This window comes from Apus apus, chromosome 23 (genome assembly GCF_020740795.1).
Source record: "Apus apus isolate bApuApu2 chromosome 23, bApuApu2.pri.cur, whole genome shotgun sequence".
Classification (NCBI taxonomy): Eukaryota; Metazoa; Chordata; class Aves; order Apodiformes; family Apodidae; genus Apus; species Apus apus.
In genome coordinates this window covers 92,958-105,289 of record NC_067304.1, presented here as the reverse complement: position 1 = coordinate 105,289, position 12,332 = coordinate 92,958, and the positions used below count along the sequence as shown (strand labels likewise).

Genomic DNA, 12,332 nt, shown 5'->3' with positions numbered 1-12,332 from the left:
GCAGCACAGCCTTCTGGTGTGTCAGCCACTCCTCCCAGCTTGGTGTCACCAGCAAACTTGCTGAGGGTACATTCTGTACCCTCATCCAGGTCGTTGATGAAGATGTTGAACAACACCGGTCCCAGTACCGACCCCTGAGGGACTCCACTAGTCACAGGCCTCCAACTAGATTTTGCCCCATTGACTACAACTCTCTGACTTCTTCCTTTCAACCAGTTCTTGATCCACCTCACTGCCTGATCATCAAACCCATACTTGATCAACTTATCTACAAGGATGCTGTGGGAGACGGTGTCAAATGCTTGACTGAAATCAAGATAGACCACATCCACCGCTCTACCATCATCTATCCACCTGGTAATTTCCTCATAGAAGGCTATAAGGTTAGTCAAACATGACTTACCCTTGGTAAAACCATGTTGACTGCTCTTGATGACCCCCATCTCCTTGATATGTCTAGAGATAGTGCCAAGGACAAGTTGTTCCATCACCTTTCCAGGGATGGAGGTGAGGCTGACCGGTCAATAGTTACCCGGGTCCTCCTTCTTGCCCTTCTTGTAGACGGGAGTGACATTTGCTATCCTCCAGTCCTCAGGCACCTCTCCTGTTACCCATGACTTACCGAAGATGATGGAGAGTGGACTAGCAATGACCTCCGCCAGCTCCCTCAGCACCCTTGGATGCATTTCATCCGGACCCATCGATTTATGGATGTCCAGATTACGCAACTGATCCCTAACCCAATCCTCATTTACCTGGGCAAACTCCTCCTTTATCTTGATTTCTACTGGGGCTATATGAAACTGGGGCTCATGGGGAAAGTCTGCAGGAGTAAAGACAGAGGCAAAGAAGGCATTCAGCACCTCTGCCTAAGGAAGCCAGGTCCAAAGGGCAGGACAGCAGAGGAAAGCCTGGCTGGGATGAGCAGGGGGTGGTGCTGCTGCAGCCTTGCCCTGCAGTGATGGAGGGACGTAAAGGTTGAACTCGGATCAGCCTAGCTCAGCTTCTCTCTCAGCCTGCAGAGAGCAGGGGGCAGCTAATGGCGGGCTCCCCAGCCAGAGGGACCAAGGAGTAGCTCTCCTGGGCTCATATCAGCTGATTATTTCCCCCTTGGAGGAGTTTCTCCTGCAGAGGGGAGAGGGGAGACTTGCTTCCCCTGGCTTTTGCTACGACATGGGTGATGCAGAGCATCGTGGTCCCTGAGCAGAAGCTGAAACGGGGATTGTAGGGATGTAGGAGCCTCAAGAAGCCAAGAAGCCTCATCACCCCCCCTACAGCCCTCCCCATTGTGTAGTGCCCATCAGAAGCTGTTTCATGGCCCATGCCTGGATGGGACCTGGCCAAAGAGGATGCTCAGCCCCTCCAGGTACGGTGTGTGGCTTCTTAAAACTACCTGGTCACCCAGACCTGCTCCTGCTCCTGCGAAACTCATCCAAATCGCTGGGGAAAATGGTTTCTGACAGGATGGAGATTTGCAGGGGAGTTGCCAAGCAACTGGCACAGCTCTGCTGCCTCCTGCTGCTCTCCTCCCTCTGAGCAGTGAGCAGGCAGGGGAAGGCTGCATCCCTGCATCCCTCTGCCTTCTGCCAGCCCAGCGCTCCTTGGTCCTGCCTCCGCCTGCCTGGGGGTGCCACTGGGAAAGGCTGGTTGGACAGGGTGCTCCTGGCCAGTGGGGGTGACTCCTCCTGCACACTCGACCCATGGCAAATCACCATCAGTGGCAGTGTTAGAAACAGGCTCAGTCTTCCAACCCATTTCTGTGGATGTGCAGCTTCCTCTTGCAGCAGCCCCAGCAACATGTGCTAACAACACCCAGGGTCACTCATTATAACCCAACTTTGATTAGTGTCCCCTCTGCACTTCTTTGTGAGTCACTTCAGATTGACACCAAGAGAAATATGGAGCCCAAACCCTTGAGGTTTCCTTTTTTAAAAGCTTTAATTTAAATCAGCTCTTGGGTAACAACTGCCTGTTCCAAAAAATCACCTGATGTCCCCTGTAAAGCCTTGAACCCGCAGCGAGGGGCATGAAGCAAAGGCTGGTGGGAGGGGAGGCAACTGATAGCTGTGATCTTGCAAAAGATCAGTTGCTGAGTGAGTGGCAATAAACAGCAAATGCAGCCGCTCAGAGGAATGGCAAATGGACCTGACTGTTCAGAACAATCTGTTCCTCCTCTGGAGAAGGGCTGCGGTGCCGGCCGTGGGCTGGGAAAGTGGCTCTTCACAGTGGGAGCTGGTCTGAAATTCTCCTGCAGGAAAATGGCAGGGCCAGGGCAGGGTAATTACGGGGAGACATGTTCCTAAATCAAATAGAAGGGCTGCAAGTGGCTTTGCTGAGCTGACTCTTTTCCAGGAGAGAAGGATGCAATGGAGGATTAGAAGGAGTGTATTTTGAAATAAACCTTTTCTCCAAGAGATACACACAGGGCAAAACTCAGGACAGTTGCAAAAGGCTGCAGGTCTACAACTCTCCAGGTGTTTGCAATGCATTTAGGACCAAAACTGGTCTTGCCCATTGAAGGCTGGCATAACCAGAAAGAATGTGTTCATGGGAGAAGGCCATTCCAAAGCCAAGTCTTGGTAAGGTGACACCGTGAGACCAAGGTATCACTCCAGGTCCACAGGATGACATTTCAGCAGGGATGGACCCAGCGTGTGTGTGGATCTCCTCTGTAAGGTTTTGCCACCAGACTGAGGAGATCTTTCCCCATCACCAGCATCTTCCTGCTCCTCCCAGCACTGCTGCTGGAGCTTCTGGGAGTTGGATGATGATGATTTCATCCAAGCTTTTAGAGGAGGGAAAAAAAAGTAAGTTCTGACAGTTCCATATATAGTCCCTCGCCTCACAGATTTCATGTGTCAAACACCGAAGATGGGTTAAGTAGAATTAAGTTCTGGATTTGGTATAAATAGGCATTAAGTAACATGAATGTATAAAATTGGCATGGAAATATGGGCCTGATTCTCTAGTTTACTCCAGAGATTTTCTTGTATGTCAATGGGACACTCAAGTGAGTGCAGATCAGAGCCAGCCCAGCCTGGACTGTCCCCTGCAGCCACCACTGAACCAGGCCTGAGAAACAGAGAAGTAATTGCTGAAGTTGGGATGGATTTACACTGTTCACACCAATCAGAATTGGGCCCTTAAAACAGTCCAAGCAGCTTTAGTTAGACACCAAATCTGCAGCTGAAGGCATAATTTCTCCATGTCATTCAGTGCAAAACGTACTTATTAAGTCGGGAAAGATGGGTTAAGATGAAAATGGCAGAGAAAGTCACATTTCCTCTGTCTCGTGCTTCTGCCTGCTGGGAATCTCAGGGTTTGCCAAGTCCCTGGAAGGAGCCAGCCATGCACTCCAGCTTCTGGGGAAGGGATCATCATGGCTCTTGTGACCCAGCCCATGGGTGCTTCCCTGTGTGGACAGGGCAGAAGCGGCAGGAATCCTCAACTTGTCCCTGTGCTGAACACCTGAACAGGCTCTGTCCTCAGGACCCTTCCCTGGGTCGGCAGTGCCAGCCCTTGCTGCTCTCCCGATGGTGGGCACCTCAAGGGGGTCTGGGTGCTGAGGGTGATGGCAGGGATGTGGTGGTGGTTGCTGCTTCTCCACGAGCAGAACAGAGAGAAACCAGGTTGCTAAGCCTAGGGAGCAGGCAAGGAAGGGGAGGGGACGGCAGCTCCGTGGCCCTGAAACACTGTTGGGGATGGGGCAAAAGGCTTCCAAGCCCCAGGGGATGGGCCAATGCAGACAGCACAAAGAGAAGTGGGAACTGGTGAAATGAGGGTTTTTGCTTGCTGTGGACATGCAGCCAGGGAGACCTTGGAGCTCCAGGGCTGGTTTGGGGGCATGAAAATCCCTTTGGTCCGTGTAAGTGTGGACTGCCAGCGCTGCCATGTCTGTCCCTTTGGTCCATCTCCTGGGTGATGGTCCCCATGGAGAACCCACCCATACTCCACTATGATGACACCCATGTAGCATTCAGACCAGTGCCAGCTGCACAGCACCTGGAGCAGTGCACAGGTGGCACAGGACTGGAGTTGGATGCCAGCTCTGTGCTGGGATCTTGCCTCTCCTGAGATTCTGTTGGCAAATCTGGGCTGTTTCTTGGGAAAACCCAAGTGTGACGACAGTCCCATTGCCTGGAACCACAGCACCCTGTGGCAGGGTGAGCAGTGCTGGTTAAGGGGGGCAGAGGGGAGCCTGGGGGGCTGCAGCGGGGCTGGGGGGGAACAGCTCTGGGGTGAGGGTTGCAGGCTTGGCCCGGGTGCCCTCCCTGGTTGCTCGTCGCCTTTCCAGAGGTGTGCGCAGAGCGACCCGCTGAGTTAGCCCGAAGACACGAGCGAGATGAGCAGCCCAAAGGTAAAAACTGAAGCCCAATCCAAAGCCAAACTCCCCCAGAGGTGCTATGGAGTCTCTGCTGTGGGGATCACCTCCTATCTGAGGTGGCAGCCGAGAGCTGGAGGTGGTGACAAAGAGCTGGAGGTGGTGATGCCATTAACCCCTGTGTCCAGCTCCTCTGTCTACCACCGCTGGTTGTGTTTACTCAAGGGACCAACCTCTCCCTCTCTATGGCATCAGGGAAAGAAGCAATCGAACCCGAAAGGGAAGGAGGATGAAAATGAGGCTGCACGGGAGATTGGGCTGCTGCAGAAACAACTTCAGATTGCAGCTGCCAAGAGGAGATCATACCATGCCAACGCGAGGCAGCAAATGCTGTCCCAGGAGTGAGTGCAGCTTCTCTTGTTGGGGACATTCCTCCATGCCGAGATCTGGGAACCTGGGTGTGGATGTAGCGTGGGGTGAGGACCTGCTCCAGCACTGCAGCTGGGATGGGCTCCATGTCCTTTGCTGTTCCGTTTTTACAGAAGAGAAATAGAGTCCCTGACGCAAGAGCGTGAAGAGACATGGTTCAAGCTCAGCCAGCTGCAGAGAAAGGCCATGCTGGAGGAGAAAGCGCTTGGAAAGCTGCAGCAGCTTTCAGACAGCTGGTATTTTTATGCGTCTTTGGTCAGAGAGAGAAAAGGCCTGCTTGCTCAGCTGGACAAAGAGGTAAAAGTGTCTGGACTGTTCCCTGTCTGAGCATGGCAGTGAGAGCGTGAGCCCTGTGACTGAAACTCCTCGGTGTAAAATACATGGAATTTAGGCCTTGGAATGTGATGGTGCCTGCAGGTAAAAGACACGTGCCAGTGACCCGTGGGGAGAGCCAGGCTGCCCTTCAGGTCAGCAGCACTGGCTAGAAGAGCAAGGTCCAACTCGCAACCTTGTTGTCCTGCTACTCTCTGCAGCTCCTCTTTGATGGCACAAAGATGTGTCTGGGGTCGCAAAACATCCCCCCACCCCCCTCCCAACTTCATTCTTCCCAGGCGTTTATTCCCTCTGCCAGCTCCCCACTTCTGGCAGAAGTTTTCCTCCACTCCTTCCAAGGGGGGACTGCACAGAGCCCTGTCTGGCCAGCATGATACCCTTACCAAAGCCATCCTTCCACCCTGCCCCAAGGGTCTGCTGTGCCTTGTCCAGCACTGGGGCTGAATTTCCCGGGGGGGGGGATTAAAGCTGCTCCTGTAAGTGTGAGCTCAGGAATGACATGGTTGCTGTAGCTCAGGTCAGGAGAGGGTATTTTCTTTGGCTAAATGTCCTCACAAGAATCCAGAACACAGGGGTGGAGGTTAAACTTCCTCCTGTTTTTTTCTTTTGTCTCTGTGTGTGCAGATACTAGAGCTTGAAGAGAAGATTGTGAAGCAAAACCAGAAAGTAGCCAAGATCAAGCAATCCCACAATGTCAAACAGCTAGAAAAGGAGGCTGAGAGACTAGAGAAGCGTCTGCAAACAGTAAGCAAACATCTTGCAGATGTTTGGAGACCATGTTTGGGGCCACACTGGGGCCTGTGTGCAAAATGCTTTTTGCTGAGGACAAAGGGAAATGGCGCAGATGCGTTTGGTTGACACAAGCTGCATAAAGGCCCTGGCTTGTTCTCCTGGCCTGATGGCTCCCAGAATATCCCACGCCTGGTGACCCAAATGCAGCACTTGTGCCATGCCAGGAAGCCTGAAGGTCTGCACCTGTTTAGAGCTGCCCAAAGCCACCTTGCTTTGGGCAACACCAGCTCCAGGGCTCTGCTGGGATCAGTATGTTGCCTCTGCAGTCCTGGGGAGGAGGACAGTGCAGGGCCAGCTTAAAATCTCTTGGGGTGCATTTGTCCCAGCCCTGCTCAAGGTCTGTCAGCAGAGACCTGAGCCCCTCAGTCCTGCACCAGCTTCAAACCATTTGCTTCCTTCTCCCCAGGCCACTGTTCTTCTCAATACCACCCTGACTGAAAAGAAGCAGCTCAAAGGGGAGATTCAAAGCCTGCGAGTCCGAAAAGCTGTTTTGGACAACATCTCCTTGAGGCTCCATCAGAAGCTGAATGAACAGACGCAAAAGATGACCACTACTCTTGAGCAGTCCACAGGGGCCTACGACCAGCGGTAGGTGGCCCTGCAAAAGCCCCCTGTGGCAAACTGAGCAGTGAGGGGCAATGCCAGGGATGAGCAGGGATGTGACAAGAGACTGGCTGCAAGGGTAGAGAGAAGATCCACTGCTCCTCTCTGGAGCTGGGTGCTCAGGGTTGGGTGCTGGGTCAGGCACAGATGGTGGGAATGGCCAGGAATACAAAGCCCTGCACTGACCCGTGAGGTAACCTGCTGCTCTCTGTGTGCAGGATGGAGACCCTGGCAGAGATGTCAGCACTGGAAGAGAAGCACAGGAAAGAGCATGTCAGGCTGCTGAAGCGGCAGCGGGTCTTTGAAAGCATGAAGAGTCTGAGGAGCTTCATGGAGACCAAACGCAGAGACCGCTCACAACTGGAGAAAGAGGCGCAAAAGAGAAGAGGTATCAGACAAGTGAAAGCACCTGCAGCTGGGACCACAGAGCAGGAGTCTGCTGGGCTGGCAAGGGGGCTGCTTAGGGCACTGCACCCCAAAGGCCGGACATCTCCCCTGCCTGCAGGCTCCTTCACCCCAGCCTTTGCTCCAGAGGAGAAAAGGCTGAGCAGTGATAACCCAGTGAGGCCACCCAAAGCCCTGTGTCTTGGGGTGCCCTGCAGAGCGGGAGGGATGTGGAGGCAGGGAGTTGCCACCATGGTCAGCCAGGGCTCTTTTCATCATCCCGGGGAGGGATCCCACTGTGTTTGCCCCATCCCATGCAGACAGTGAGAGCTTTGCTTCATTTTGGAGCGAAATAAAGAGACTTCCAGCCTCCCCTACCCCCCAAGCACCCCACCAAACCCCACAGCACCCATGGGGGAAGGCTCTGCAAAGGGCAGCCTGTGGGGACATGCACAAGCCAGGCTCTCTGCTTCTTCCTCAGCCTTCAAGGCAGCCCAGCAGGAGAGACTAAGCCGGGGGGAGAGCTGGGAGAGCCGGGAGGCGGTTCACAGGTACCTGCTGGAGCTCTCGGAGAACGGGAACATAGAAGAAGAGCTGAATCGCTGCGTGGAAAAGCTGGAGAAGGAGTTTTCCTGCCTGAGCTATTCCACTGAGCTGAACGAGAACGTGGAGAAGTTGCAGCTGAGGATCGAGGCTCTCCAGGTCTGTTCCAGGCTCTCCACGTCTCCCCTTTCTCAGCTGGTGCTTTTGGGCTGGGCTGGGCTGGGATTTTCCTCTCCCATGTGTCCAGCATGACTGCCGACAGCAGAGCCCAGCTCTGGGCCTGCCACACGGGTGGGATGAGGGGAATGCAAAGGGGCAGCAAAGAACAGAACTCCAGGAGACAGAGAGCCGTGTTCTCGGAGCCAAAAGTGTCTCACTGCTGCCACCGTGTACCCAGCAGAAATACTGCCGTGTCCAAGAGGGCCCAGAGCTGCCTCGGCCGTCTGTGGGGCTGGCTGGAAGAAGAATGGCTGCCTGTTGTGGGGCCGTCACCTGCCCTCCTGGCCAGGGGATGGTGGTCCCCAGAGGGGTCAAGTGGGATGTCCCTGCTCCCAGGGCAGAGGAGGGATGGTCCCCAGCCTCTGTTGGGCATGCCTGGTGGGCATTCAGCCAGAACCCCCTCCACGTGCTTGTGTTTACACAGGAAGAAATTGCAGCTATCACAAGGGAGCAGGACACTGCAAAGAGCAGCAGCCTTCAAGTCCTGCAGGAGCTGGAGGTATGGTGGCCGGGGCTTCCCTCAGCAAGGGCAGCAGTGCCCTGTCCTTCCTGGCATGTGTCCTAGGGGAGTCTGGTCCAGTCAAGGCTGCTCTGGCCCAGGGCTGGAGAGGAGTGGGTCAGAAGCTTTGGCATCTGGTGACTGCAGGGCTCCTGCCAGCCCTGGTCCTGCAGCGCCTGGGGCCTCGTCTGTGCACGGGGAGCTTGGGAACCCCTTCTCTAGAGCCTTTCCCCTGCAGGGATGGGAGATTCCCACAGCCTCTGCTGGGATGTCTCCGGTGTCCAGACTGGAGCTGACCAGCACTGGGGGTGGCAGGGGGCTGGTGTGACAGCCGGCAAAATCTTTGTCGATAGGCAAGTCTAAAGGAAACGACCGAGGAAGCCAACATGTGTGAACAGCAATGCAACATGAGCAGCAAAGTCCTGGGCCAGCTCAAGTCTCGCTTGGAGGTTCTGCTCCAGGAGACCAGACGTGACTGCCCCATGATCCTGCTGGAGCTTGGAGGAACAGGGGAGGTCACAGACGAGAACCTGCTGCAGTGTTTCGGTGGGTCAGGGCTGCCCATCTTTCCCCCCATTACGGCCCCACCCTTGTACATCCACCACCCACTTGCGCTGCGTTTTGACAGAGCTGCCGTTTTCCCCAGCCCCGTCATGCGGGGGTGTCCCTCGTGAGACTTTGGGGTCCCAAATTTCCAGACAATTCAGACCTGGCCATATAAATGTGCCAGTGGAGCCCCAAGCCCTCACGTTGCCTCTGGGGGTGGGGACCATCAGCCCTGGGGAGACAGGCTGCCTGGGGGAGATCAGTGGATCCCTGTGGAGCAAAGAGCCCCAGGGGGTGGATTTGGGCAGGAGCCCTGAGTGACCCTGACACTCCCCGCTGCCCAGGTCTCCTGGAGAAGACAATCATCGAGCTCCTGCTGCAGGACTCCAGGGTGCTCTACGCATCAACTGTGGACACAGACTCGGAAGAGCCGGTGTCCATCCCGCTGCTGGCCGGCCTGGCGCTGCTGCAGAGGGTGGTTCCCGTCCGGCTCTGCCCGCCCGCCCTGGCCCTGGAAGGCCCCGACGACCTCCTGGAGGCCTGTGAGTGCGGGAGGGGAGGAGGGCGGGGCCGTGTCCCCGCCGCCAGCCAATCTGCAGCTCCCGCGGGGGGCCTGGCCAATCCCCTGCTGCCACCCCATCCTCCCCAGCCAATCCCGACCAGCCTGCCCCGCCCTAGCGGGTAGATAAGGCCCGGGTGCCGTGGGTGACGGGCGGCCGTTTTGTTGCGCAGTGGACGTGCCGCTGGACTACGAGGAGATGCGGCAGCTGGTCCTCCGGAGCCAGCAGGGGCAGGGCAGCGCCAAGCTGTGAGAGCCTGCTGGGATCGCGGCAGCTGGAGGCGGTTCATTCTTGAGGTCTTTCCTCCTCGGCACCCATCTCCCTTCTCCCCCCACCGGATATCAAAAAATAGTTTTGGTGTATTTATAACACCTTTGCTGTGTCCCTTTTCTAGCCAGGGAAGCTTGTGCGGGGGGAGGCTTGTGATTTCCGGGAGAGATGGCTGAGGGAAGTGGACTGTTGGAGCTGGGTTTTACGAGCAAGGACCTGCCTTTGGGGAAGAGTCTGTCTGCGTCCTCTTATCTCCTTCCTCCTGCCAGATCTCAGGTGTGCTGAGACCCCAAGTCCTTTTCTTTGCTGTCCTCCCCAACTCTGCCCTGGCCCCACCACGGCAAGAAGTTGTCCTGAATATTGTGTCCCTGTTGGCAGGAGGAATCCGGCACACCTGGTGGGAGCAGTTCAGACAAGGAAGAAAGGGGTGGGGGAAAGAGGTTGAGCAGCCATCCCTGCCAACTAGAGTAGAACTAAATAAAGCAATTAAGCAAAATTCAAGTCATTCCATCTCCCGTGTCTGGATGGAGCCTGACACCTTCTGCAGGCTTCAAATGGTCGCTGGGTGATACTTTGGCACAGCTTCACCCACTGCTGACATCTGCTGAGGTGGGAACAGTTGTTGTGCATCGTGGTGCTATCGCCATTGCAAACCCCAAGGCACCTCCTGCAGCCCGGGCACCACGTGGCTGCAAAGATGAGCTGGAGATCGTGTTCCCAACCCTGCACCGTGGCTGCTCCATGTTGGGGTCCTGGAGGGATGTGGGGAGGAGGGGGTACCTGTGCTTGCCTGCTGGTCCCTGCTAAGCTGGGGAACACAGACAGCTCTTTGCTGGTTCTGGCCTGGTGGGACCAGATGGCTTCTAGCCACAGCCCAGTGCAAAACGGGCTGTTTGTGGTTGGGAGCTGGGCTGGGCAACGGTGGGACAGAGGGGCTGGAGAGCACGCAAGGGTGACGTGCAGTCCCTGTCCGTGGAAAGGGGGATTCCACTAAACCATCTCTAAAGGAGCCTTCCAACCCAAACCCTTCTATGATTCCATGAAACATGTATGTTGTCAGAATGTACATACAACTCCTAGTCATGCAAGTCTAAAAAAACCTACAAGGATTCTTTACTCAAAAGGAGAGGCTATTAAATGTGCCTTTTGGTATAAAAGGAAAAGCTTTCAAAACTACCAGCTCAGTTATTCACAAAAATGACACTAATCAAGCTGAACTCTACCTCACACAGGAACCAAGGCAGGGAAAAATCTCGACCGTTTTGAAGCTTCAGCAACATAAACATGGAATCGCCATGTTTGATCCTAGAGGATTCCAGTTTCCCAAATATTAGCTAAGGAACTATTACTTACCACCATGAGAGCAGAATATTTTCTCATCCACAACAGCTGCAATTGGTGAACAGTGAAAACAGTCTGTGAAGGTTTTCCACAGCTTAATATTCTATCTCCTCTATCTGGAAAGGGTTGCAGGAAATGAGAGAGTTCCTGCTGAGCTCCAAGCAAAGAATGAGTGACAAATCCCAATACTTCCCTCAGTCTGAGCGTGGCTTCCTTCCCCTGTCATGTCAGATGGTATTTCACCTTGAGGCCCTTATCAGTTGCCTTCATCTAGCGTGTTGGCAGCTCTTCACAGATAAGCAGGGTCAGGTTTGAAAATTGAGCTCATCGTAACATACCTAGGAAACAAGACTGAAAATGTACTGGTCTTGGCAACGAAAAATTCACAGGGTAAGTAACACAACTTCAACCTACATAAGTGGACAACAGCCCAAGCTGAAATATGTTACTGAAAATCTTTCCTATGCTGCAGCCTCTGCAGAGGTTCTTAAGGAGCAAGTAAGTAGTGAGTGAAGGCTACTCTGGACAACACCATGTGAGGCTAGGATGGAGGTAGCTGTTCTGAAAGCTGACATCCTGGTTGGCACACTGAAAGCGGCAAAAAGACTAAATCCTCAAACTTTCCTATTTAGGCACCCACAGATTTCTATTCCCAGTAAAGCCTGTTGTATAGCTGTCAAAGAGATATTCTCTCTCACTTGCTTTAAATGGAGAAAGAGGATCATCCAGCTATTAAAAACAGTTGAGCCAAAGAGTATGGATAAAAGTGTGCTGACAACAGGGAGGACTGTGTCTGACAAATGCAGTTCTCTGATTTTTCCTTTTTTCTAAGTACACCTTTGATGGGGTCTGAGGGTTGCTTGCTGTTGGCCTCATACAGTGAGCAGAGTGTGTGATTCTCACAGATGTTAATCTGAAGTGTGGTCAGATTTCACTTCTGGATGAGTTGGGATTCTCTGACAAGGTTTCTGATAGACAAGAACACTTGTTAACCTCCAACCATATAATTTCCCGTAGTTTGTGTAGCAGTAGCTTAATGCTGGTTGTTTCCTGCTGTGTTGCAGCAGGTTCAAATACTGGGCAATAGAAGCTCTGCATTTGGAAGAGGAGGGTTAGATTCCTGTCCCTGCTGTGGATTCAAGTCAGTTAAATCCTGTGTGTGTTGCCCGGTCAGTGAAGTGGAGGAATTTCTTACCTGGGTATTTCTAATTAGTGTTAGTACCTGTTGCTTGGAAGCTCTCTCCAGTGTGGAAGTGTGTTAAAAGATAAAAAGTAGCCTAGCATAGGCACTTAGCAGTTTCTTTTCAATTCTGAGTTTGAAGTGATGTGATCAAGAGTTGGTAAGTGCCTGCAGTGAAGTAGAATTTTTTTTTACATCAGCCACTTTCAAGTTATTTATTCTCTTTGTGTCTGTAGTGCAAAACTGGATGTGAACCTGTCACCAGGAACTGCTAAACTGAGATTAAAAACAACCTGTAGTATTTTTGGAAGT

The 12,332-nt window shown here is 53.6% G+C and overlaps 1 protein-coding gene across 1 annotated transcript; it reads left to right on the top strand.

The window, feature by feature from the left end:
- Positions 1 to 1,321: 1,321 nt before the first annotated feature.
- LOC127393828 (coiled-coil domain-containing protein 63-like) lies at positions 1,322 to 9,481 on the top strand. The gene is made up of 11 exons (XM_051639316.1): positions 1,322 to 1,366; positions 4,577 to 4,722; positions 5,011 to 5,047; positions 5,708 to 5,827; positions 6,282 to 6,463; positions 6,697 to 6,866; positions 7,344 to 7,564; positions 8,049 to 8,123; positions 8,477 to 8,669; positions 9,014 to 9,211; positions 9,402 to 9,481. The coding sequence occupies exons 1-11, from the start codon at positions 1,322 to 1,324 to the stop codon at positions 9,479 to 9,481; spliced, it is 1,467 nt and encodes a 488-aa protein (XP_051495276.1).
- The last annotated feature ends 2,851 nt before the right edge of the window (positions 9,482 to 12,332 follow it).